We start from the raw sequence: 25,204 nt of genomic DNA, 5'->3' as shown, positions 1-25,204 counted from the left end.
TCTCTAAATTTATATATCTTCATTATTTCCAAATCGGGAAAGATCTTTAGCATATTTCAGCCACTAGCAGGAGCGCAAGCGAAGGATGCCCCACAGATAATGAGAAACTTATCAGCAGCAAAAAGTCTTCATTGTTATTGTTGATCTTTTCGCATCAGATGAACCTCCAGTTGGGGAAGGAGAAATTCACTTCTTCTCAATATCACAACCAGATAAAAAATTCAATTTCTCTCATCTCTCAACACTCTGCAAATATCCATTGCATCTTGAAAACCCTCTTTCTCATCCCTTAGAAGTGTAATTGCGCCTTTCCTGCCTGTTTTCCTTTCTCTTGTTCATCATTTCTAAATTTTGACTTCTGCCTGCCAGTGTTGCACGGTAGACCTCATCCCACCCTGCAGCATGCGCTGGAAGAGGTGCATGAATGCAACATCAAACCATTTTACACTAATTGTGTTTGCTTTTGGTATTAACAATGGAAACTAATGGAAATCGACAAGCAGGAAGAAAAGACATAACTCCTTCAGATCAAGAGGATCTTTTATCATTTGATGATATTGTTACTATCGATCCACCTAAAACCTTGTCTTCTTCCGTCGCCCAGTATACTTTTCGGGAAAATATACCTTCTGCACATGGCAATGGAAATGCTAAAGTAGATTTCAACAGTGGTTATCTCAAAAAGGCTTCCCTATCTTCAACAGGCAATCAAGGTGATGCCAAAAGTTCTCCCCCTCTTTCGCCTGATAGCAATCTGGAATTTATCTTTGGACCTCCTCTAAGGAAGCCAGAGAGGCCACTCTTTAATAAATCTTCCCATTCATTTCAAGCTTCGAGTTTGTTTGCGCAACAATCTTTCACTAATTTAGGGCAAGGCCTCTCCGCACCAATTGCTAACACGACTATACCATTGCCCGAAACAAGCTTACTAGAGGAGTCTTCAAGATCTTCAAGTCCTGATCTTATTCAATTCACTCCCCCAAAGCAAAATTTGCCAAAGGAGGAAATTCCAAAAGCTAAAAACCTCCTCCAAATTCACGCCCCAAAACTGAATTTCGGTTCATCCGCCTTCTTATCATTGAATCCTTTCCCTTCTTCAAGCATACCCCGCACAAGAGGAAAGTTACAGGGAAATTGGGCTTCTTCTATCGAGAATCCAAGAACACTTGACCCAAAGATACTCAAACCAGTTATCATCGATACTCGCCAGGGTGAAGGCTTTCAAAAGGTTTCAAGAACAGACATGGCTCAAGCTGATACCTTCGATAAATCTTTTCTTGCTGGGACTGCGGATATGGAGTTGTCACCAGTTTCTCACCATGCGGATGTGGTTGCAACGACGGTTAGTTCTATGTATTTGGGCTCTCCGTACTGGCTAATTGGTCCTCAACAGGTCATCGACTCGATTACTACACAGCAAACCGCAATAGCCACTCACAATCCAGCTCAAATCTCTAAGATGACAGATCCTGAAATCCCTTTACTCCCCAGAATGGATGAGGCAGGTTCTCCCGTAATTCTACCATTAGACTCTGGAGACCAAATACCTTCTGGAAACTTTCCTTTACAGCTTGATCCATCATCTCCGGAGAAACATTCTGCGAGTGTGTCCCCAATCAATCAAGTCCCTACACCATTTGCACTTGCTACGAGAACAACCGATGATGTTTTCGCAGAACTTAGGCGGCCTTTGCATTCCCAAGCGAGTCACAACCAGTTTTATAATAAACCTTCCTCTTCCCTTGATGATCTCAAATCAAACGATGAAATTCTAGATAACAACCAAGGTTCCAACCAGAAAGATCTGCCTGTTGTTGAAGAGGATGGGGAAGATGAAGAGGAAGAGGACACGAACCAAGCCATTCCCGATATCAAACGTATCTCAGCACGAAAACAAAAGAATGCTGCTATATTTGACGTTTTTCTCAAGGAGGCTACCAAACAGCCAAAGACAGAAAAGATTTCACATGCAAATGATGAAGCAATTCAGTCTACTCGGTGGTTGATAGACCAGGCAGAAAAACAGCATATTATAGAAAGTCCCAGGGACTATCAGCTTGAATTATTTGAGAAGGCAAAGAAACAGAATATTATAGCTGTGCTTGATACAGGTAAGCTTTTCTTTGACAGCTCTATTTTTGCCAATCTGGCTAATATTTTTAGGGTCTGGCAAAACATTCATTGCAGTTCTCTTACTTCGGTGGATCATAGACCAAGAGCTTGAAGATAGAGCTATTGGCAAGCCTCATCGTGTTTCATTCTTCTTGGTACGTCTGACATGATACTTGATATATCAACACTAACATGTAAATAAGGTTGATTCCGTGACCCTTTGTCATCAACAACACTCGGTGCTCAGAAACAATCTCAATCAGCCAACAGACATGATCTGTGGGCTTACGGGAACTGATTTGTCCGATCACATAAAGTGGAAAAAACGAATGGATGCGAACATGGTCATTGTCTGCACCGCAGAAATTTTACGTCAATGCTTGCACCATTCGTTTGTTACAATGGCTCAGATAAATCTGCTCATTTTCGATGAAGCTCACCATGCAAAGAAAGATCATCCTTATGCCAGGATTATCAAGGATTTTTATCGCAATGACACGGGAAAAGATTTTACTCTGCCTAAGATATTTGGGATGACAGCATCACCTGTAGATGCTAGAGATAATGTCAAGAAAGCTGCAGAGGAACTTGAAGGTCTGTTACACAGTCAGATATGTACTGCGGAAGATCCCAGCTTGCTGCAATACTCAATCAAAGGCAAACCTGAAACTATTGCATATTATGATCCTTTGGGCCCGAAGTTTAATACTCCTCTATATCTTCAAATGCTCCCGCTTCTGAAGGATAATCCTATCTTTCGGAAGCCGTTTGTATTTGGGACAGAAGCTAGTAGGACTCTAGGATCTTGGTGTGTTGACCAGATCTGGACTTTTTGTCTTCAAGAAGAAGAGTCTAAGAAACTACAAGCAAAGACAGAGCAGGCGCATCATAAGAAAAGAGTCCCAGAGCCGCTTGATGTGCTAGAGAAACGCAAGGAACAGCTTGAAGAAGCCAAGTCCATTGTCAAAAATCACATTTTCGAGCCACCCCACTTTGCATCAAGATTATCTGATGATCTCACAACAAAAGTCCACTATTCGAACAATTTGTCTACCAAAGTGGTTGCTCTCTTAAGTATTCTCAAAGATCGTTTCCAACGGCCCACCAATGACAAGTGTATTGTGTTTGTCAGAGAGAGGTATACCGCACGCCTTCTAGCCTCACTTCTCTCCACACCTGAAGCCGGCACACCGTTCTTGAAGGTTGCACCGCTGGTATGTAACTGATTCTATTCACTGAGCATAACTCCTAACATTATTACAGGTTGGTACTACGTCTGCTTCAGCCGGGGAAATGCATATCACTTTCAGATCGCAAACTCTTACCATGCATGATTTTCGCAATGGTAAGATCAACTGCCTTATCGCAACGTCAGTTGCTGAAGAAGGCCTCGATATTCCTGACTGTAATCTCGTTGTCAGATTTGATTTATACAATACAGTCATTCAGTACATTCAATCCAGAGGTCGTGCTAGGCATGTCAATTCAAGGTATTACCACATGGTAGAGAGCCACAACGAGGAACAGATTCGTACAATCAAAGAGGTTTTGAAGCATGAGAAAATGCTGAAGCTTTTTGCTTCTGCTCTTCCAGAAGATCGCAAATTGACCGGAAACAATTTCAATATGGACTATTTCCTCAAGAAGGAACGAGGCCATCGAATCTACCCTGTTCCAAATAGTGACGCAAAACTTACTTATAGAATGAGCTTAACGGTCCTATCCGCCTTCGTTGACTCACTTCCTCGAGCCCCAGAGTCGGTTCTTCGAGTGGATTATGTCGTCACAACTGTCGATAAGCAATTTGTTTGCGAGGTCATCTTACCAGAGGAAGCACCCATACGTGGAGCAATTGGTCGACCAGCAACAACCAAACAAGTGGCCAAATGCTCCGCAGCCTTCGAGACGTGTGTGATTTTGCACAAGAAAGGGTATATCAACGACTACCTACTTTCTACATTCAAAAGATCGGCACACATGATGAGAAATGCACTTTTGGCTGTGGATGGAAAAAAGCGAGAAGCTTATGATATGCAGACTAAACCAACTTTATGGTCTTCCAAAGGGGATCAAGGCATATTTTATATGACCGTCTTGTCTCTTAAAACTCCAGATAGTCTTGACAGAGCATCTCAACCCTTGGGCTTGTTGACAAGATGTCCATTGCCTGATTTGCCAGAATTTGTTCTTCATTTTGGAGGAGGACGAAACTCTCCAGTCTCGTGCGTACCTCTCGCTTCCTCAATTACGCTCGAAGGAAACATGCTTGACCAGGTCAATATGTTCACCCTATGTTTATTCCAAGATGTGTTCAGTAAAGCCTACAAATCAGACCCCGATAGTATGCCCTACTTTATAGTTCCCATCAGCTGCTTGAACACCATTGTCGACTGGAAATCACAAATCCCAATGTCAATAATCGACTGGGAGACAGTTGCATATGTCCAAGACTTCGAGAACAAACAAGCTGATAAACCATGGGAGCACAAGCCATGGTTAGGGAAGCCCGATGATTATTTCAAAGACAAATTTATAACTGATCCCTTTGATGGATCGCGGAAATTATGGTCTGTTCGCATCACGAAGGAATACAAACCATTGGATCCAGTCCCACCAAACACGGCCCCCAGGAAGGGAGCTAGGAAGAATAATAGTAATATCATGGAGTATAGTTGTAGTCTCTGGGCAAAAGCTAGAACAAGACGAACTTTTGATGAAGAACAGCCTGTTGTTGAAGCAACCTACATTTCACTTCGGAGAAATTTGCTTGATGAGTTTGATGGAGGAGAGGTCGAGACATCAAAGAAGTGTTTTGTTATTTTAGAACCGTTGAAGGTATCGCCTCTTCCAACTACCGTGGTTGCAATGGCTTATCTTTTGCCTGCAATTATTCATCGAGTCGAATCATATCTCATTGCTCTTGAAGCAACAGACTTGTTACATCTTGACATTCGTCCAGATCTTGCGCTAGAAGCTGTAACCAAGGATTCTGACAATTCTGGAGAGCATGGCGAGGAACAGACAAACTTTCAAAGAGGAATGGGCAATAATTATGAACGATTGGAGTTTCTTGGGGACTGCTTCTTGAAGATGGGAACATCAATATCTCTATACGGTCTGAACCCTGATAGTGACGAATTTCGCTACCATGTTGATCGTATGTGTCTAATTTGCAACAAAAATCTGTTCAACACGGCTTTGAAACTGGAGCTTTATAAATACATTCGGTCAGCAGCATTCAACCGACGTGCCTGGTATCCTGAGGGCCCCGAGTTATTAAGAGGAAAGACAGCAACGGCACCAAATACCCATAAGCTCGGTGATAAGTCAGTCGCAGATGTTTGTGAGGCAATGATTGGCGCTGCTTTACTAAGTCATCACGAAAGCAAATCCATGGATAATGCAGTTCGTGCCGTTACCGAAGTCGTCAATAGTGATAACCATAATGCTGTTGTATGGTCTGATTATTACAAATTGTATGAGAAACCAAAGTGGCAAACTGCTGTAGCTACAGCTGCACAAATTGATATGGCAAGGCAAATTGAGGTGAAACATCCATATCATTTTAAACACCCACGCCTGTTAAGATCAGCTTTCATACATCCGGCATACTTGTTCATCTACGAGCAAATTCCTTGTTATCAACGTCTCGAATTTTTGGGTGACTCGCTACTCGATATGGCATGTGTCAACTTCCTTTTCCACAACCATCCAACAAAAGATCCTCAGTGGCTCACTGAGCACAAGATGGCTATGGTATCCAACCAGTTTCTTGGAGCTCTCTGTGTTAAATTGGGCTTTCACAAACATCTACTGACACTCGATTCTCAAGTTCAAAAATTGATTGCAGATTACTCCTCGGATATCAATGAAGCTCTCATTCAAGCCAAAGCAGACGCAAAGAGAGCCGGTAAAGAAGAAGTTGATTATGCTCGTGATTATTGGATTGCCGTTCGTCAACCTCCTAAATGTCTTCCCGATATAGTAGAAGCATTCATTGGTGCCATTTTTGTCGACTCTGAGTATAACTACGGTGAAGTTGAGAAGTTCTTTGAAATGCATATTAGATGGTACTTTGATGATATGAGTATCTATGATACCTATGCTAATAAGCACCCAACCACTTTCCTTACAAATTTCTTGCAAAAGAACATGGGATGTGAGGACTGGGCACCAGTCAGTAAGGAAGTACCTGGAGAGGATGGTAGAAAGAATGTTGTGGTTTGTGGGGTCATTGTGCACAATAAGGTGGTATCAACTGCCACTGCCGAAAGTATGAGATATGCTAGGGTAGGAGCAGCAAGGAAAGCCCTAGTGAAGTTGGAGGGGATGAGTGTCAGAGAATTCAGAGAGGAATATGGATGCGCATGTAAAGGGGATGTTGTTGATGAAGAGGGCAATATCGAATTTGTTGAACGTGAAGACGGAATGGAGGGCATTAGTATGGGATATCGAGAAGAGGTTGTTGGCAATCTTCTGAAGGAAAATGAGGGTGGTTTAAATGGAGATGAAAAGGAAAATGAAGCTGTAGGACCGTTGAGAGCACAAAAACGAAAGTTACTGGAAATTTGAAGCATGGAATTACAGGCATGAAGAAACGGACGGAGAGATTTTTGATAATTCACTCACGACTTTAAGACCACGAATTAAGCACGACACGATTTGGCATTTTGCTCGCGATGATGGGTAGACAGCATTGCGTTTCTCGCAATTCACGACACGACTTTCACGGCCTTGACTTTTTACGGCCAGATGATTTCATAGATTTCTAGTGAGTGAGAGGTGACGACACGATGATATTCCAAAAGTTTCTCACTCACGAGTTTCATCTTTTTTGATTCAATAAGGTTTCTTTGCCTGAAAGCACACTTACGTGTGATATCATCTGCAGGGGACACAGCGGAGTTTTTCATCGATCACAATAAGATGCGATGTGGTGCAAAGTGATGGCGGTTTCCCCTCACTTAGGTTAGATTATACATGCATGGATAATACATAGCGAGCTAGCTTTTTCTTCAATGGTAGTTGAATAGCAAAAAGATATGGCTAAACTTTCTCATGTATGTATTCGAGAAATGGTGATTTAGTTTTGACTGACTTGATGGTTTCATTATATATGTATGTGATATTTAAGTAAATATTGAAGTGAAATCGAAATGCAACGCCAAAATGCTATTAGTTCCATGATATGACATGACATCCAAACTCCGATTTGAAATGCTCCAGCTTCGCTTTTTAAAACTGGTAAAATGGACATTATTTCGTCTAGTTGTAGTTTTTCGTTTCTCCTCTTGCTGAGTGTGGATGATAGTATGGTATGATGTGAACTCAGAATTCTAGAGAAGACTATCATCTCATCTCAGCTTTCATCATATCTCCGACTTTCCATGCCAATATGCATCCTCGTGCTTAAACCAGAACTCTCCTCAACCCCCCAACACCACCCAATACCCTCCTTCCACTAACCGCACATCTACCTGCGCCGCTTTCCCATTTTCCTTCTCTTGTTTCCCTATATTTCTCCTTTTCCTTCTCATCTTCTTTCTCATCACTCGCTACAACCTCTGCCCCTCCTTTCATAAATGTCTCTTGTAACTCATGTACCCCCTCGATCCAACGATGAATGCAAGTATAACAGTAGACATAACCGGTCTGACAAGCCGTTGGGGTGGTGATTTCTTGTAAGCAAATCGGACAGTTTTCTAGAGACTCTGTGCTTGAGGAAGAAGGTGCAGGAACAACGTAGATTGGGAGGTGGGTAAGAGTCGAGATGGGTGGGTTTGTGGGCTCCTCTGAGGATTTATCTTCTGGGGATGTTGGAGATGCGGTTTCCGGCTTTGATGAGGATGATGGTTTGGAGGGAGTAGTGGCTGGAGGTGTATACGAAATGACAGGCGGTGGTAGCTCCAATCCCTCCGTCGCTTTCTTCGACAATTGTCTCGCGAAATCACTCGCATGCCACCATTCCAGAAACTTGAGCGCAAAGATACTCGTTGGTAACAACAGCTTCAATCCAGCCCCTAATCTTCCCATCGCCAATCTCGGATCCAACAGACTTCTTATACCCAGGTTACCTCCTGGTGTCGTAGATGAGGGGGCGTTTGCAAGGGCTTCAAATGCTTGGAAGTCTGCTTGACTTAATCTTCGGATGCGAGTGCCTATAAGCCAGAGAAAGGGGTCGGAATAAACTCCTGAGCCGGATTTTGAGTTGGAGAATAGGTAGCGCAAATTGAAGGCTAAGATGCTGAAATAATACGCGGCGTTGACGCTGGGATATACATTAGTCAGAAACCAGCGATAGTAATGGAGAAATCGTTGGCGGAGTGTAGGATTTGGTGGCATGCGGGTGTAATTTGCGCCCAGGAGGGCGCGAGGTGCATTTATTTCTGCGGACTCATCGAGGCGACGTTTGAGATAGGGGATTCCGACCAAGACAGCGAGATTTTTCCATACGTCTTTCGTTGTAAGTTTTGTTGCTTCTCGTAGACTGGCGTTGGCGCCTTCGGCAGTCAATTTTAAGGAGCCTACTGCGGCGGGTAGGGCTCGTTCGCGTTTTAGAGAGTAGAAGTTCTCGACGAAGGAGGAGGAATAGGTTGATAGGTAATGATGTTCGATTGCTAGGAAGAGAAGGGCGTGGAGTTCGTGGAAAGAATTGAGGATTGGAAGGAGATGGCGTGGATATCGATGGGTAGCAACGGTCAGGAGATAATGTAGCGAGGGAGGAAGTAGAGATGATAGTTGAGTTGAGGAGAGGAGTTCGAATAGGGAGGGTTTGTAGGGGTCGAGGGGTGGTTCTGAAGACATTATGGATGCGCGGTGAGATTTGCTGTGCGAGGTATTGGATGGCTACTTTGGGTCGTAGAAGCTGTAGTGAGCAGCTTGGATTGGAATGGCAAGCTTTGATACACAATGCTGATAGTTGTATTCGTGGTGTTCGTAAAAGTTCGTGTGAGAATTCAATCCTCAGCTTCGCGATTCGATTGTGATGAGCTTGTGCTTGATAGAGACGCCAATGTCGAAATTATCAGATGAATATTGAAAGATATTAAAATTGACACTATTTGTGTTTCATATGGCATAATAAATAACCGCAGACATTATAGATAGATATGAAAAAGGAGTTGAATGTTATAAGAATCTGTTAATAAGAAGCTGTCAAAGTATGAAGGTATCGCGAGGCTGCAATGCCGAGGTTGAGAAGTGAAGTCTGTGATTACATAATATCCTATCACGTGCAAATTTTATGCTTCGCGAAGTTCGCCTAGCTTGACGAGTGAGCCCCGCAAATTTCTACTTTTGAAAAAAAAAACCTGGGGTAGCTCATACTATTTCATGTACTATATGGAGCTAGTCTTCCTAGTCATGACCAGTTCATGACGAGAACAGTAAAATCTGGTTTCCCAACAATCAGGCTGGATTTATCATGGATATCTCAGATATTGCAATCATTCTGTGTGTTCATTCCATGCTTCATATTCCATTCATTCATTTATATGCTTGATCGGATCGAAATCTGAGGAATCAGTCTACAATTTGATAACAAATTGAAAAGTAAGTACACCAGAAAACTTAGAGTATCTGGATCTGCACCAATCAGTCAAATGGTCTATAGACTAGTGATGCTCCGGTGTGAACCGAACAGTCAAAAAATGGTACTATGAGGATTAGTCTTCTCTCAGCTTTCATGACGTGCGAGAATCTCCAAAACTTTTATTTTTCTCCGTATCATCCTTCCAAAATTATTCAAGTGAGTTCATACATTTATATCTATTCATACATTCATATACATTTACACATTCGCATATACTCATACCTGTCTATACGGGTATTATATCAGTGTTTCCTATCACTTCACATTTCCAAGATGTCTTCCTCTTATGGGATCTTCAGTTTCACAAACAAACGTAGCGAATCCTCAAACTTGACCTCTGCTCCTATCACAAACAGAAGCGAACGCTTCACTCTTCTCAATCTTCCCAACGAAATTCTGCATACTATGTTCAAACGGCTTCTTAAGGAGGCCCAAGACAGAAGCTCAAGATTCTCTAACTATGGAATTCAAACGAGATATATCAACGATGCACTCAATGCGCTATCAATATCCAAGGATGTGCGAGCTACATGTTTGCCAGAATTTTATCGAGAAACACTCATTCCGATTACATTGGAACTCGAGGAATCTGGATATCTAGGATACCCTGAGATATATGAATCGGAAGGAGGCTGGATAGCCAGAGTAGAAGAGGCAGACTTCAATTTCGAAGCAATACCGGTCCAGGGTGTGCATGAAGAAGACCCTGATCTTATTGAAAGTAATCGACAGAGATTGGACAAGTTCTTAGTTCATCACGGCAGTCAAATCAGACGCATAAAGTTGAACATTAGTGGCATTGGGGATCATGCTGCTCCAATTTTATCTGGGGACGCGGACTCGTACAGACTGTTTGAAGGGAGAATCAAAAAGCTTGTTGAGCAATTGTTAGGAAGGAGGGAAGGGGAAACACGAAGAACGAGGAAAATACTCGAGCTTCGGTTATGTGTTCAACCAGACCGTGAATACCGCAGACCAGAAGAAGAAGAAGAAGAAGACGAAGACTACAATCGCTACAGTTTTGAGTGTGCGTGCTTCAACATTCTAACGTCACTTCTCGAACCCTTGAGAGAGCATCTCGATTCAGGACAATGTGCGAAGTTGGATTGGAATGGGGTCTATGTTCTCAAGGCTACCGATATCAATTGCAGTATCTTTTCTTACGAGAGCATTTCATTTGTCAGGGAAATGATTGGTGATCTGACATTAGAAGAAGAGAACGCACGATGTCAGTGGGAAGATGAGCAATTGTCACGAAATATCGAGGTGAACAAAGATCTCGTATCGTTGCCTGTAGTGAGAAATGAAGATCAATGGGTCAACTTCTGGAGGAATCACAGGGATGTAAATCCGTACCGTCTAGCCTGTATCAATTTTCTATATCCTAGGGGTATTTCTCAGGCGTACATAACACATCCTATAGATTCTGAATGGGTTCTAAAGATTCTAGAATCGTCTTCTTTCATATGGGACATTCATGAACTTCGACTCGTTCTTGATTTATTGCGTGAAAGGAAAAGAAAGCATTGTCTTGAAAACTAAATTGTCAATTCTCTTCACTTTTGTACTTTGAAATTGGAACGGCGTTTATCTTTTTGTAGTTCTCAAAGTTGGATTTTGGTAACAGGAAGCATTCCAAGATTGAGCGTTGGAATATTTTTCACCTTACCATGTATATTTATGTTTTTTTTTTTCGCATAGCACTTACAGATATCAATAGCGGATGTCAATAGTATTGTAATAGATTGAACAACTATCCAAAAACCATGTCCTCCTGAACAAAAAATGAAGCCTATAACTATCAAGTATCATAATCCAGAACGATTTTTTAGGAAGATATTCTATACGTCATTCTTAAGACCCGGAAAAGTGTTATCAAACATTCCGACCTATGGAACTCACTTTATGTAAAATCGTACCGGATTATACCCAGGTAGTAAAAATTAACCTTAAAATTAGAGTTCGGCGTCAATAAGAGGTTCAACATTTCCTGCTCGATGTGTGAACAAGAACAACAGACCTCAAGAATATGACTCGGCAGACATTTAAAAAGTCGGGCATGGCTTCGCTGTAATCGAATACCTTGATGCACTTTGATTTGTATTGAGATGTTGTTTCACTCACTATCTGTTCACCCGGAGAATTTGACGAGCAGTGTCATCAAAACCATTTTCTTATAGATTAATCACAGAAACACTCCACTCGCTTAGATCAATGCTATCTTACTCCAAGATCCGCAGCCCCTTCATCTACTCGATTCCTCACAAACAATACATCTCCCATTTTTCTCCCATCACATATTGTGTTATAAATTCAAAACCAGACAATTATTTTACCAAAATAAGTCATCTACAAAACTCCAAAAACACAAACCCAGATAACGTAGGTGGTGTAAAGCAAAAGCGCCACCAACGTCCACCAACGTTCACGGCACAGATTTGTGGGACCCCCTTAACCTACCCCGGACAGAATCCGGACCCATTTTTATAAGGCTGATTTAACCTACATTAACGACTGCCTAGAAATTCACTCAAAAGGGACTTTTGAATTTCTTTTTTCCGCAAGTTGCTTACTTTTTTGGTTTGTTTTACTTCTCGTGCTATTTTTGCAATTGTCTGAACTTCGTCGAATTTTTGATTAGAGTAACGTTATTGAGTGGGTTAGCGATATCGAAAAGATTGACGCCATCATCATGACCTCTCAGGCCCCTTCTCATGCACCCATTGAGAATAAGGAGTCAACGATATTTAGCGAATCAATAGAGATTGGTCACTCCACTCCATTATCAGATGATTTCCAAATCACAAATCACTCCCCCAACACCGGCACCGGCTCTGCTCCACCACCTCCACCACCTCCTCCTCCCCCCGTTTTCTCCAGACCGTTCACTCCCGCAAAATTACCACCCACTCCATCTCCTCCACCTATCGGCCCCCCAAATACCTTTCTCACAGAACTCCTCACCTACAACGGCCACCCCTACAAAGACCACTGGGCCTATTTCATCCGCTCTCCCTCCAACTCCTCCATCGGCGTTCGTCTCCACGCCACCGGAGATGTAAGGAATGGATTCCGTTTTGAAATCCAATGGGGTTATAATTTATATACCACTGAGGATATTCCTACAAAGAGGATTCCACTGCAGTGGATTGATGGTGGGAGCATACTAGATGCTGGGGGATGTGGAGTGGATGTGAGTGAGGATGTGGATATGTATAGGAGAACGGTCTGTGCATTTGAGAAAAGTGTAAGAAAAGAAGAGGTACCCGGGAAGACGTTAAATTCTGTGGAAGATGAGGTATGTAGGATCTTTCCATATTAAATTCCATTCAAGTATCGAGACTTTTGTTTTCTACCACATCACACATCTACCATTCTAACACACCCTCTCCAAAGACCAACCCCGGCAAAAAAATCACCCAGAAAGATTGTCAATCATGGCTCGTCGGGGCCGCCGACCACTTAGTGCAGGATGGGATTTTCGGTCCCGAGAGTGCGGGGTTTCTTCACGCGGTTAGACAGTGATCTAACATCGCACTACTTCATAAAATATCAGACCATACCTAGATAGAGAAATCACATCACGCTTCGGAGTTGTAATCGGCGTTAAGTATATGTATCCCATTCTTTCCTTGTGTGTTTCTATCGCAGGATTCGGAGATAGAACGAGTAGATCATTTTTCTTTCTGCATTTCTACCCCGAGAATCGTTTCTTTAGTAAACACTTGAATATCAACCTAGTACCTACCTAGGTAGTTATCAATAACAATCCAGAAATAATGCATACCCCCATCCCATCCTATCCTCTCATTCCCGCTTACCTTATATCCTTCCATGTACCTAGTAATTCCATCCATACACCCAAGATGGAAAGTCTCCCTCCGAAGTCCGCACTACTCTAGAATTCCATACTATCTTATCCTATCCTATGCTAACCTATCTATCTATCTACCAAGAATCAACCATCGACGATCTCTCTATCTATCATTCTATACATACAAACAAACGTACATACATCACACACTCACTTTCCAATTTTCCACCCCCAATCCAACTTCAAAGTGTCAACTCTCAATATATCATCACAGTCATAATCACAATCACAGAAAAATCACATGATCACACCATCACGATTGTAAAATTTTGAGAAAAAACATTATCATCATATCATAACACATAAGATCCATTCCCTATCCTAACTTCCACTTCCCAGCCCAAGAACAACAAAAAACAATCGGCTCGATTAAAGTCCGATGTATCATATCCCAACTCATCCCATCCCATCCCATCCATTCGATACTCAAGTAATCAGCCCTTGATACTTCCATATCCATATACGTAACCATTCCATCCATCCATCCATCCATGCTTTTCTTTTTCTCAATTCCGGTCCTTATTAAGACCTTGCTACCTGCGTGCCTACTACGCAGCCACGACGCTATCCTTCCCAAAAAAAATCAAAAAGACAAAAGAAATTAATAATCCAAGCGATTATTATAAATGAATGTTTCCAATCCAAACAATGGATTTCTCCCAACCCAGACATCAAATCCTAACACATCCAGTCCCCCAACTCTCCCTCCCACACCTTCCCCCTCCTCCTCTCCTTTCTAATTTCCAACTCCAAATCCCCCACACCCCTCTCCTCAATCTCCACCCCAAACGTCTCCGTCTTCTCAATCTCCAACGACCCAATCGAAATCATCGACGACAGACTATTACACCTCGTCGTCGCGCCACCCATTCCCATACTGATCCCGCTGCCGCGGAGTCCCAGACCCGCGATGCGATTCCGAGAGTCGATGGAATTGCGGGAGTCTTCGAGGATGGTGTGGTTGGAGGAGGAGAGGGAGAAGGCTGCTGCGGTGGAGAGCCCAGAGGTGGAGAGCCCGGATGTGGATCCTTTGCGTGAAGTGGAGTAGGAGGAGTGCGAGCAGTGGGAGGAGGTGATGGATGTTATGGTTGAGGAGGATTGGATGCGTGGTTTGGAGTCGAATGTGGGTGAGGGATGGGGAGAGTGGAGAGAGGTGCTGGATGGGCTTGTGGATAGACTTGTGGAGCGGGAGTTGGAGCGTGATGAAGATGGTGATTTGAGCTTACTGGAGAGTGGAGTGTTAGTGTGAGATATGAGGAAGAATATATTATGGGAGAACTTACAAGAGTTTTTTGATTTTTTGTATATTCGACGTCGATGACGATGATGATGAGGAAGACATTTTGGTTGTGTACAACGACGATGTTATTTGATTTTGGATCAGAGAGGTTCAGTGTTCAACTTGTGCGGGTTGGAAATGATATAATTTCAAAAGGAATTCTTTATCTCCAAAAATATATAGACGGGTATAAGTAAGAACTTAAATGATCTTCCCATTCTTCTAGGAAAATCATGCCATATAAGTAAAAAAGAAATACCACGTTTGAACCCACCAAGCTTCAGGCACGAAAACTCTATCCAATACTTACTTTGCCATAACCGTACGATTCTCAGGTGTCACTCACTTGGCCGAGGACTAAGAGATCGCAAGCTCCAAATATCAAGGATTTATCTATCCACACACTAACATTAATTTCATGGCGCTTGCTTCGGAGTTTGCGAGCCCAGGATCGGGCATCAGTTGGGAGATCTCGAATTCGACTACGTATAAAAGTCATCCGTTGTTTGATGCGTTCGCTAAGCATAGTACGTGAAAACTATAAAATCTTGAGTCTATGAGCTTGGCCTTGTGCGGAGCTTGTGCATCTAAAAGGTTTTCAAGCAAGCCGGGAGTTTGTAAACTAGATGATTTTCTAAGGTTGATGGTCCACTAGGCAGAATGTATGATTAGAGCGCAGAATGGTCGGGGTGCAGAAACATTGGGGTTTAGGTTGATTGGAAGGCTACATCTCGTTTACACGACGATTGGAGTATAGAAACCTTACTAATGCAAACCTTAAAGAAAGTTCGCGCACAGACGCAGGTACAAGCATTGGCCAACTGTAAATGGCTATAGCTTCCAGATTTGGTAGATGAACCTGTTGATCATTGTATGACTACTGTAGATTAAGACAATGATAGGCTGGAGTATGCGACAGAAATTCCATAACCAGCTCACGCGGTTATGGCGGATGGCGTGGCTCGTGACATAATGGGTGCAACCGAAGCTTGGAAGGTTCACATTTTGTCCTTAGCTCTGGACACAATATATACCTGCAGCTGTATTGATACTAGTAGCTTGTTATGGAACGGTTATCGAAGGATGTTGCGGGGTGCGTTCGCTTGCGAGTGGTGATAGAGTTCACGTATACGATACGCAAATACAATCCTTCAAACTTTGGACCTCAAAAGTCAAGATTTAATGGAGAAGGATACGATGAATAATGCATGGGATACTGAGATTGCACTAATGCAACGTCGATCGATCTGAATTTGTAGGTGAAATCAAAGACATTATGATGTACAAGGACAGTAACGGTTTGTATAGTAATGCTTTGTCGTTTAGTTGATTAAGTCTAAAGCTGTAGGACTTCCTATTGGATCATGTACGAAGCTGTTTGTGAGTGGAGGATTTGATCCAGGATGCCAATGATAGATGGAGGTCGAAGAGCGAGGAGTAAGAAATTATGGATAAAAAAAGGCCAATCCAAGGTTGAAATAATGATCTTCTTTGATAAGCTTTTCATAATATATTATACAATCCGTCTAACTAAACATGTATAGTACAAGGTAATTATATACGACCAGATCTACTACATGATATCCTTAATAAGTTTCCCTCAGGCTGCTAGCATTGCGACGAATATTATGAAAAGATAGGCAACGGGTGGCGCATTTTAAACAACCTTTGACACGTAGGCCATGTGATTTTGTAAGAACTATCTACTAGAATCCTGTGTAGTATAAGGCTGAATCATCTGCATTCGGGTACCTGAGATTTGAGTTCAACGTTGGAGTTATGATTTGTTTTTATGATTCGTTTTTATGAGGATTATGCATAGAGCGGAGGGATGCGATATCAAAGGTATGGAAGATGAGTATCTACCGTTCTACAACTCGAACTAACGGGAATGAAATGGGGATAACAGATGAACAAGAGGATTGAAGAGATTGCAAGGTACTTCCTCATTCTCCTTGTAACATACGCGTACAATAAGATAAACTTATTCCCGATAATTATCCTGATGATGAAAATCTTGACTATCACAATCGATAACTCGAACAATAATCCGAATAAAAAATTATCTTCCAGTGAGTGAATTGCATGTTCACATAATATTTCATGGTAGGACGGATCTGAGTGCCGACCCCCTTAGATCTTTCATTATATGTATCCTCGTTTGAGACGGCATTGAACTACCAAGCTTGCGATAATCAGGTATATGATAGACAGCATAAGGTCTCACACTAGTGCCTTTTGCTCTTAGTGCTGAAAATCAGTGATCTAGGTCGATCTAATGAGAGCCATGAAGCTTGGATACTTTGAGTCTTTGTGGAGTCATAGATGTATATCTATTCACGAATAATGGTTGATTGGTGCTGATAGCCCTATACTCATAGATCTCAAGCTCATATCATCACTATGTTTCCAATTCTGTCCGTTAATTGTAGATTACTTCGAATATAGCGGCATCGATATCTTAGATGATCATCCTCAACACTCTAGCTAACGGGAATAAAGAGACAGTCAGTAGGAAATGGAAGAACAGAAACTATTTTCGTGCACTTCAGACGGAGTGGAGACTGTTCAAAGTATAAATTTTTGACATCATACCAAGATTGCTATCCAAAATCTAGGTGTACTCTTTACTAAACACTCAAAACCTAAGAAATCAGGAGTGAAAATGTCGGACAAGACCGAGAGCTAATGCGAACTAAATTTCGGAACGTATGACTTCTGTTGATCTGCTGTCAACTCGGTCTTTGGTCTTTGACAGATGAAGAATCTTAGTGGAGATCTTTTTGTATCTCGAGTTTTGACATCTTCATTGGACTGGAGGGATTTATTTGTGGTACATAGTACAAAATCAAGGGGCCATTTCTCGCCAAGATTTTGTTCTCTTGTGTGGATATCCACGTTCAAGATGATCTATCGCTGTATCGCTATGATATACACAGCCGATGAATCCTACGTAGCAATTCAAAGAATTGTACTAGAGCTGGTGAGAAAGCGATATATGATCGACGCCCTGTCTCTATCATGTAAAAATGGTGTGACGAACGAGTAGTTGCAGTCTGAACACATGCTCTTTGAGATCTGGCGCACTTTGCCATGGAACGCCAATATACCGGTAAAGTACCGGTCATGCATTATCCTTAGTCCAATTGTTGCTTCTTAAACAGAATGTAACGGTGAGGAACCCCAGGATGAGCCATGCACCATAAGTACATTCATTTTAATGAATCACGTGTCGGACACAAGAATCAGGAAACATGGTTCGTCCCAATTAAATAGAAGACAAGGAGAATCCTTCTGATATGTATGCTAGAAGTGAAACAGACGTGCAACAAGACAAAAAGCAATTGAAAGAAGACGAGGATGCGAAGAATATATCACGTGAACGATATCAAAACCATACCTTGACGGGCAAAGATCAGAGTCGACAAACTCAAAAGATGGAAAATAGAGATAGATAGTAAGAATGCTTAGGTTCAAACCTCTACGAATGGATTGACGCCCATCAATGTAACGTTTCGCTCTATTAGGTGCAGATCATCAACTTGATGTTCTAGACTTGAGAGGAATGAAGAATTCTCAAGATTCGCAAAAACACATATTATACCGTCCACATTGTCCTTTGTGGGATGAAGAAGTGATATTCAAGTATCAAGAATCTTACAATGTGACTCAAGCCAATCTTTCTTCCAGATACACCACTTCTCCCATTATGAGATACGATTTGTGGCATTACGAAACACCCAAGTCCAATTTCTTACCTACCATTCGCGTTTCTAACCTTAGAAACATGTTATTGCGTACTCCCGCTTCAAATTTTGATCTACGGCCTATTTTGAGAGGGCCGACATGAACTGCGTAGTAGATATGCAAGCACTGGCATGAGATTCGTCATCCTCAAGCTCATTCGGACATGTACGTTTTGCATGCGATACATCCTGTGCCGTGATGTGTGAGGGGTTGAGACGGGATGACGGAAGATTATGACGGGAGAATTGATAAACAAATAGTTTTCAAACACGGATGTCATTTGTTTCAGAGAAAAGAGATGAGATGAAGACATTCTGACGATTTGATGTTGTCGTCGTGTTTGAAGTTTTCGAACTAAGCGGCTCGGGACAAGAGATGGTCAAAGACAATGGAAGACAAGAGTTCCAAATTTCACGTGTGGCGTAAGTGGATATAGGTTAAGGTGAAGAGGAATTATTATATACTATTTTTAGACATGAATTGAATACATGAGAATAAATACATAAATATATAAATACATCATAAATACATAATAAATTTATCAACACATAAATACTAGATAGGTACATAGGGGCAATGAATGAATAAATATCTCGGCTTATTACTTCCATTTGGTAAGGATCAATTTATTCATTTTCCGTAACAATATCCGATATCTAACGAATGATACCCGATGTATTCGGGATCAATGAAAAGGGGAAGGTCGTTTGTTTCGGAAAGGTCTAGATGGATGGATGAATACTCTCTCGATAGATGAATAGATGAATAGATGAATACCGTAGATGCATGAGATTTCATTCCGTCGCAATACAACCATAGATATGAGAATATGTTCCGTACCAATCACGTACAAGGAAATGTGAATATATCTCCTCTTTACTGTTTACTCTTCTTCACTTTGTACATGTCCCTCCCATCTCAATTGTTATATATTTCTCCATCTTCCATCTCCATCCCCTTCCCTTGCCATACATACCTCCCACTCCAAACCCGTTCAAGCCGTTTTGGTGGAGAATATTGACCACCTAGGTAGTTTTGGTTCTAGTTCACGTTTTCGTTCTCGTTCCTATTCTCGTTCTCGTTCTAGTTCCACTTCAATCTTCATCGGCTTGCCTCGAACCTTGGTACATCCAAATCCTCTACCATCGAATAACATAATTCATTCACCGATACCACTTTCTCCATCTCCTTTCATTCTTGAGAAGACAACTTCACAGTCACCTCCATCACGATTTAAATTCTTCAAAAGAGGTACTCTGTGCCAATTGCGCTCGTTATCAAGGACTCTGCTTTGATCCTTGAAGGTTTAAGCTTCTTATCTGAAATTATAATCCCAATCCCCATATTACGCTTTATGCCATCGCGCATCCATCTTGAAGGAGCAACAGAGCGATACGACATCTTGGCTAAAGATTAGAGAAGGGAGAAAAGGAAAGAAGGAGGAGGACACCTTTCTATCTCATCAACAGAAGAAGAGGAAAACTTTAATAAGAAACACGCGATCATTACATTATTTCATCGATAAGAAGATTATCTCCATTTCAATCTCGACAACTCCGTTTGGTGCGACCGTCATCCAAAGACATCTGCGAACCTTACGGAACTTACGGACTTCAAACCTGGGGGAAGTTCAACTTCTTATTGAGCGACTTACACCTTTTAATAATTTATGGGACAAGATAACATCAATACTATGGCTACCAATTCTTCAATGAGGATAGGAAGTTGGTTACTATTCTTTCTAGCAATTTCAATAACGGATGCTTTCTACATACCAGGTACGTCTGCCGCTTTCTGCCATATCCATCTCATCTCATCTCATCTCACCCCCTTGTCTGCTAGATGTTAAACTCCGGACAATGATCTAACTGTCCTCCCATTCATATAGGTTGGTCGATTAAGAGTTATAAAGACAACGAAGCAATCCCTTTGCTAGTTAATAAGGTTTACTCCGATAATACACAATTACAATATGCCTACTACGATCTTCCATTCGTCTGTCCTCCAACCGGTGTTCGTCATGCCGGATCTTCTCTGCTCAGCGGCCAAAGTATATCATTGAATCTCGGCGAAGTCTTACGAGGGGACAGAATCACACAATCCGATATCGAATTGGTAATGGGGAAGGATCAAGAATGTAATTTCCTCTGTTCCAAAACGGTCACCCGAAAAGATCTTAAGCGCGCAAAAGAATTGGTTAAAGATGGCTATGTTGTGGAATGGATTGTGGATAATTTACCTGGAGCAACGAGTTTTGTGACAGTGGATAAAAGTAAGAAATATTACGCTGCTGGATTCAAATTGGGTTACAAGGATTTTTCTCAAACTGGCAAAGCGAGATATTTCATCAACAATCATCTTACAATCGTTCTCCGATATCGAAAAGCTCCAGGAAAGGATGGAGAAAAGGGTGGAAAGGTTATTGTTGGATTCGAAGTTTATACCAAGAGTGTTGGAGCTGATAAGAGAGTGGAATCGGGATGTCCTGCGGATTTGAATGATGTCGATACACCATTTGAATTATATCTCGCCCCGAATCATACCGATTCTTCATCAACCCTCGCATACCCACTTTCATCATATCATCCACCGGAAAGGGAAATAGATTTAGATGATGGAGCTACAATGGAGATTCCATACACCTACTCTGTCTATTTCCGTGAAGATGAAAAGGTCGAATGGAGAAATCGATGGGATCTATACTTCGTTAACCAAGAGGAAGGATCAAGAATTCATTGGTTGGCTATCGTCAATTCTTTGATTATTTCAGGTCTTCTTAGTGGGATTGTTGCTATGATCTTAGCCAGAACTGTTCGAGGAGATATTAAAGCGTACACAAAGGACGTCTCTGGAGAGGATGGAAAACCAAAACCAAAAAGAAGATCTAGACCTGGTAGTGGAGCAAGATCACCTAAAACTGGGGAAAAAACTGGACTCGGTTTATTGGATCAGGTTGATACCGAGAATGATGCCGATGTTTCTTCCGATGATGAGCAACTGGAAGATATTACTGGGTGGAAATTACTTCATGGAGATGTTTTCCGTCCGCCTCCTTATGGATATCTTCTAGCACCTTTGATCGGATCAGGAATGCAACTCGTCTTCATGGCCTTTGGATTACTTTCTCTAAGTAGTCTAGGTATACTGAATCCTAGTTTCCGTGGTGGATTCATCAGTGTCGGAATCGGTCTTTTCATCTTCGCAGGAGTTTTCTCTGGTTATTTCAGCGCACGTGTTTACAAAACATTTGGAGGTCTCAATTGGCGCAAAAATACCTTGATCACAGCCATTCTTTTCCCTGGTCTCCTCTTTTCTCTAGTCTTCATCCTCAATTTATTCGTTTGGGCCCAAGCATCTAGTACTGCCCTTCCATTCGGTACCCTCATCGCTCTTGTATTCTTATGGCTTTGCATCCAACTCCCTCTTGTCTATGCCGGCTCTTACTACGGCTACACACGTTCCGGTGCATGGGAATCCCCAACAAAAACGGCTATTATCCCTCGTCAAGTACCAATTCAACCTTGGTATATCCGTTCTACCTCTTCAATTCTCCTGGCTGGCCTCATCCCTTTCGCAGTAATCTTCATCGAACTTCTTTTCGTCTTTCAATCACTTTGGCAAGATAAAAGTGGGTATTACTATGTATTCGGGTTTCTCTCTCTCATAACTCTTCTTCTCATGATCACAATTGCGGAAGTCACAATCGTTACCATTTACATAAAACTTTGTGCTGAAGATTACAATTGGTGGTGGCATTCTTTCCTCGTAGGAGGTGGATCAGCAGTTTGGGTTATGGCATATTGTGTGTGGTTTTACATGAGAAGGTTGCATATTGAGGGATTTGTTAGTGGAATGTTGTTTTTCAGTTATTGCGGAGTCGTGGCTGTTACTTATGGGTTGGCAACGGGAACAGTGGGATTTTTGACCAGTTTTTGGTTTGTGAGAAGGGTTTATGGGTAAGTTATTGAAAAATTTCTTTTGTCTTCTGTCTTTGGGCTTAGTCAGTTACTTAAGTGGTTCCTTTAAGAAAGAGAGGGGAATGGATGACGATGTTCGCTTGTGGTGGGGTTGAGGTTAATGTTTAAGTACGAAGCTGATGATTTTTTAGTGCGATTAAAGCAGATTAATAATACAAATAAGTATGAACGAATAAACGAGTGGACGTACAACTTCTAGTTCCGATACCATTATTTCGTTTCTCGGCGTTTCGGTTTGGATGGAATAGGATTAAGGTTGGGAATAGGAATAGCAATAGCAGTTCAATTTATGCGAGAAGTACGAGAGTAGGGAGAGTAAGGCGGGGCAAGAGAGGAGAGGAAAGGAGCTACGGAAGGAGATGAGAAGGTAGGACAATAGGTGAGGAGGAGTGGGGTAGGTGGAGGTTGGAGCTAAAGGGGAGGATTAAGTACATTTACATATACATGTGTATGTACAAGAAATAGCGAAAAATGAAATAATTAATTTAAACCCAATTCTATTGATGTATTGGTGGATTGATGGATACCTATATCTATGTAGATTTGTATGTTGTATGTATATGCTTATGTATGCATTGTAAGATGCTTGATGTGAGGTGAATCTCGGGTTGAGGGTGGGAGGAGTAAAAGTAGGGAGAGCTGAGTAGGTAATAGAATTCGTTGATCTCTTAGTTGATGGGGAGGGATGGGGGGATGGGATGGGAAAAGAAGAGAAGAAAAGAAAAGGGAAGAGAAGAGAAGAGAAGAGAGGAGGATGAATTCACATCGCGACTTGTCAAAAGTTTGAGTTAATCGTAGCAGGTAGTTTGAACTTGATGCGAGGACATTGAAGGAATCTCGAGATGGTAGAATTTTAAATGGAAATGGAAAGGGATCTGGAATCTGGAATCTGGAAGATCCTTAGAGGGAGTGAGAAGGAGATGGGAGATTGGAGAGGGAGAGAGAGAGATGTACTTCGCAAGTTCAGAGACAGGGATATCAAATGGATTCCTAGCTTTTGCGTCGGCGGCTGTGTACAGGTGTAGGAGATGAATATGATGATTCTGGAATCGCATACATTTGGTGGAATTTCTCACGTTGAGGGTTGCGTGGCATGGGTATCTAGGTACTTAAACTCCTGTGGATAATTATAATTCGGTAGTAGAGTACGATAGAGTCTTCAGATTATTCTGATCGGTCGGCAGAAAATATGGGACGGCTTTGGAGATTCTGTGGTTTGATCATTGATACAAAGATTTGCGTTTTCTATTTTCTGGGACGGGAGAAAAAGGGAGGGGGGGAGTTGGTTGTGGACTGTTGATCTGGGAGGTTTGTGGGCTGTCGTCGATTGGGGATAGTTGTTGTTGTCGCGGATTTTGGTGTCAAAACTTTCGGTGATAACGTACTTTGTGGTTGAGAGTATTCATATAATCATCTTTTGTATATTCACAGTATTTTAGGAGTTTATGAATGAGCTCGCTTTTGCGACTTTGAGAGTGCGGAAGGCTGGATGGCTCAAATGCACTGTTCATGGTTGACCTGGGTTGGGTACCTCTACGTTGCAAGTTTTCTATGCCGATTCAAGGTACTGAATAGGGATATTAAATACAAAGAGATGGGAGAAAAGTTGAAGTCCTGGTGATTTTTAGTTTTGATTATTTGCTACACGGTGGAAGGGGGAGAAAATATTGGAGTGATAGTGGATGGAGTTGCATTGGACATGTGGAATGGGGAATGGGAGTGAATATGAGAGAGGATAATCAAACTCCTGAAGATCCCTAGGTGCTGTCTAATAGGTAATTCTAGCCAGGTTTGGATATCGCGGATGGTTATTTAAGACCGCCTTGAAGCTTTTCAGAAGAGAATAACACATTTCAATATTATGCACCGCGGAACCCACCTGAAGGGAAAAATTCTCTAGAATTCTTTAGGCTCTCCGAAGAAGTTGTTGATATCAGTTTGAAATTTGTTTGTAAATCGTGCTCAACGCAACTACTTTACTCGCGGAAGATTTCTTTTCGTTGCCATTTTCTTCTTATCTCAGCTTTCCTCTTTCATTTGCTGTCATTGAGTTATGTGTTATTTATCATCTATACTTTTCATCTCACACATCATATGTCAAGTCCCAAGGAGTGAGTGATGTTCCATCTGAAACTTTCGTGATCTCAAGGCAGTCATGGAGAACCTTTGAGGAATAAACTATGAAACCATCCTGTATCTGTGTGGTGCTAGGATTTTGTGAAGTGCTTGTGGCCACAGAGAGAGGCGTTCCGAAGAGTTTATATAAACAGTACCAGTCAAATAAACACAGTGGAGTGAATCTGGATGTACTCGAAAGAAGACGAAATGGATAGCATCATCTTGTACTACCCCGGAGCTTTATAATATATATTCACTAGACGCAAGCCTGATAGTTCCACGTATTCTTTGTGTTGAATGTCTATCATGAAGTCTTTGAAAGACGGAGTTATATAAAAGGACCACTGGGTACTAGATTACGCCATATGGTTCGAGAGCCATCTGACAAGAATCCTTAAGAAAAGAAGCAGCAGAGCTTGGAAAGCAGCGAAGTTAATTCCTATTCAGATGGATAACTAGATATCTCAGATCAAGAAGAGACGAAAAGCTACTTAATTTCCATGTGC

At 41.8% G+C, this 25,204-nt stretch overlaps 6 protein-coding genes across 6 annotated transcripts; 4 read left to right on the top strand and 2 right to left on the bottom strand.

The window, feature by feature from the left end:
* Positions 1 to 475: 475 nt before the first annotated feature.
* On the top strand, positions 476 to 6,684 carry EAE98_011985 (uncharacterized protein; the record flags this gene model as incomplete). Its single annotated transcript, XM_038959609.1, has 5 exons — positions 476 to 1,342; positions 1,394 to 2,111; positions 2,164 to 2,267; positions 2,316 to 3,326; positions 3,376 to 6,684. 5 exons carry the CDS (start codon positions 476 to 478, stop codon positions 6,682 to 6,684), a joined length of 6,009 nt encoding a protein of 2,002 aa, XP_038804033.1.
* Positions 6,685 to 7,521: 837 nt separating this feature from the next.
* Positions 7,522 to 8,916, bottom strand: EAE98_011984 (uncharacterized protein; the record flags this gene model as incomplete). The annotated part of the gene is made up of 1 exon (XM_038959608.1): positions 7,522 to 8,916. One exon carries the CDS (start codon positions 8,914 to 8,916, stop codon positions 7,522 to 7,524), a length of 1,395 nt encoding a protein of 464 aa, XP_038804032.1.
* Positions 8,917 to 9,976: 1,060 nt separating this feature from the next.
* EAE98_011983 (uncharacterized protein) lies at positions 9,977 to 11,245 on the top strand (the record flags this gene model as incomplete). Its single annotated transcript, XM_038959607.1, has 1 exon — positions 9,977 to 11,245. One exon carries the CDS (start codon positions 9,977 to 9,979, stop codon positions 11,243 to 11,245), a length of 1,269 nt encoding a protein of 422 aa, XP_038804031.1.
* A 1,150-nt stretch (positions 11,246 to 12,395) lies between these two features.
* Positions 12,396 to 13,228, top strand: EAE98_011982 (uncharacterized protein; the record flags this gene model as incomplete). Its single annotated transcript, XM_038959606.1, has 2 exons — positions 12,396 to 13,001; positions 13,100 to 13,228. The coding sequence occupies 2 exons, from the start codon at positions 12,396 to 12,398 to the stop codon at positions 13,226 to 13,228; spliced, it is 735 nt and encodes a 244-aa protein (XP_038804030.1).
* A 1,027-nt stretch (positions 13,229 to 14,255) lies between these two features.
* Positions 14,256 to 14,919, bottom strand: EAE98_011981 (uncharacterized protein; the record flags this gene model as incomplete). The annotated part of the gene is made up of 2 exons (XM_038959605.1): positions 14,256 to 14,802; positions 14,861 to 14,919. The coding sequence occupies 2 exons, from the start codon at positions 14,917 to 14,919 to the stop codon at positions 14,256 to 14,258; spliced, it is 606 nt and encodes a 201-aa protein (XP_038804029.1).
* A 5,377-nt stretch (positions 14,920 to 20,296) lies between these two features.
* EAE98_011980 (uncharacterized protein) lies at positions 20,297 to 22,730 on the top strand (the record flags this gene model as incomplete). The annotated part of the gene is made up of 3 exons (XM_038959604.1): positions 20,297 to 20,381; positions 20,492 to 22,559; positions 22,712 to 22,730. The coding sequence occupies 3 exons, from the start codon at positions 20,297 to 20,299 to the stop codon at positions 22,728 to 22,730; spliced, it is 2,172 nt and encodes a 723-aa protein (XP_038804028.1).
* Between the last annotated feature and the right edge of the window lie 2,474 nt (positions 22,731 to 25,204).

The sequence above is a fragment of the Botrytis deweyae genome, assembly GCF_014898535.1.
Source record: "Botrytis deweyae strain B1 chromosome Unknown BDEW_056, whole genome shotgun sequence".
Taxonomy (NCBI): domain Eukaryota; kingdom Fungi; phylum Ascomycota; class Leotiomycetes; order Helotiales; family Sclerotiniaceae; genus Botrytis; species Botrytis deweyae.
This window is presented reverse-complemented; position numbering and strand designations above follow the sequence as displayed.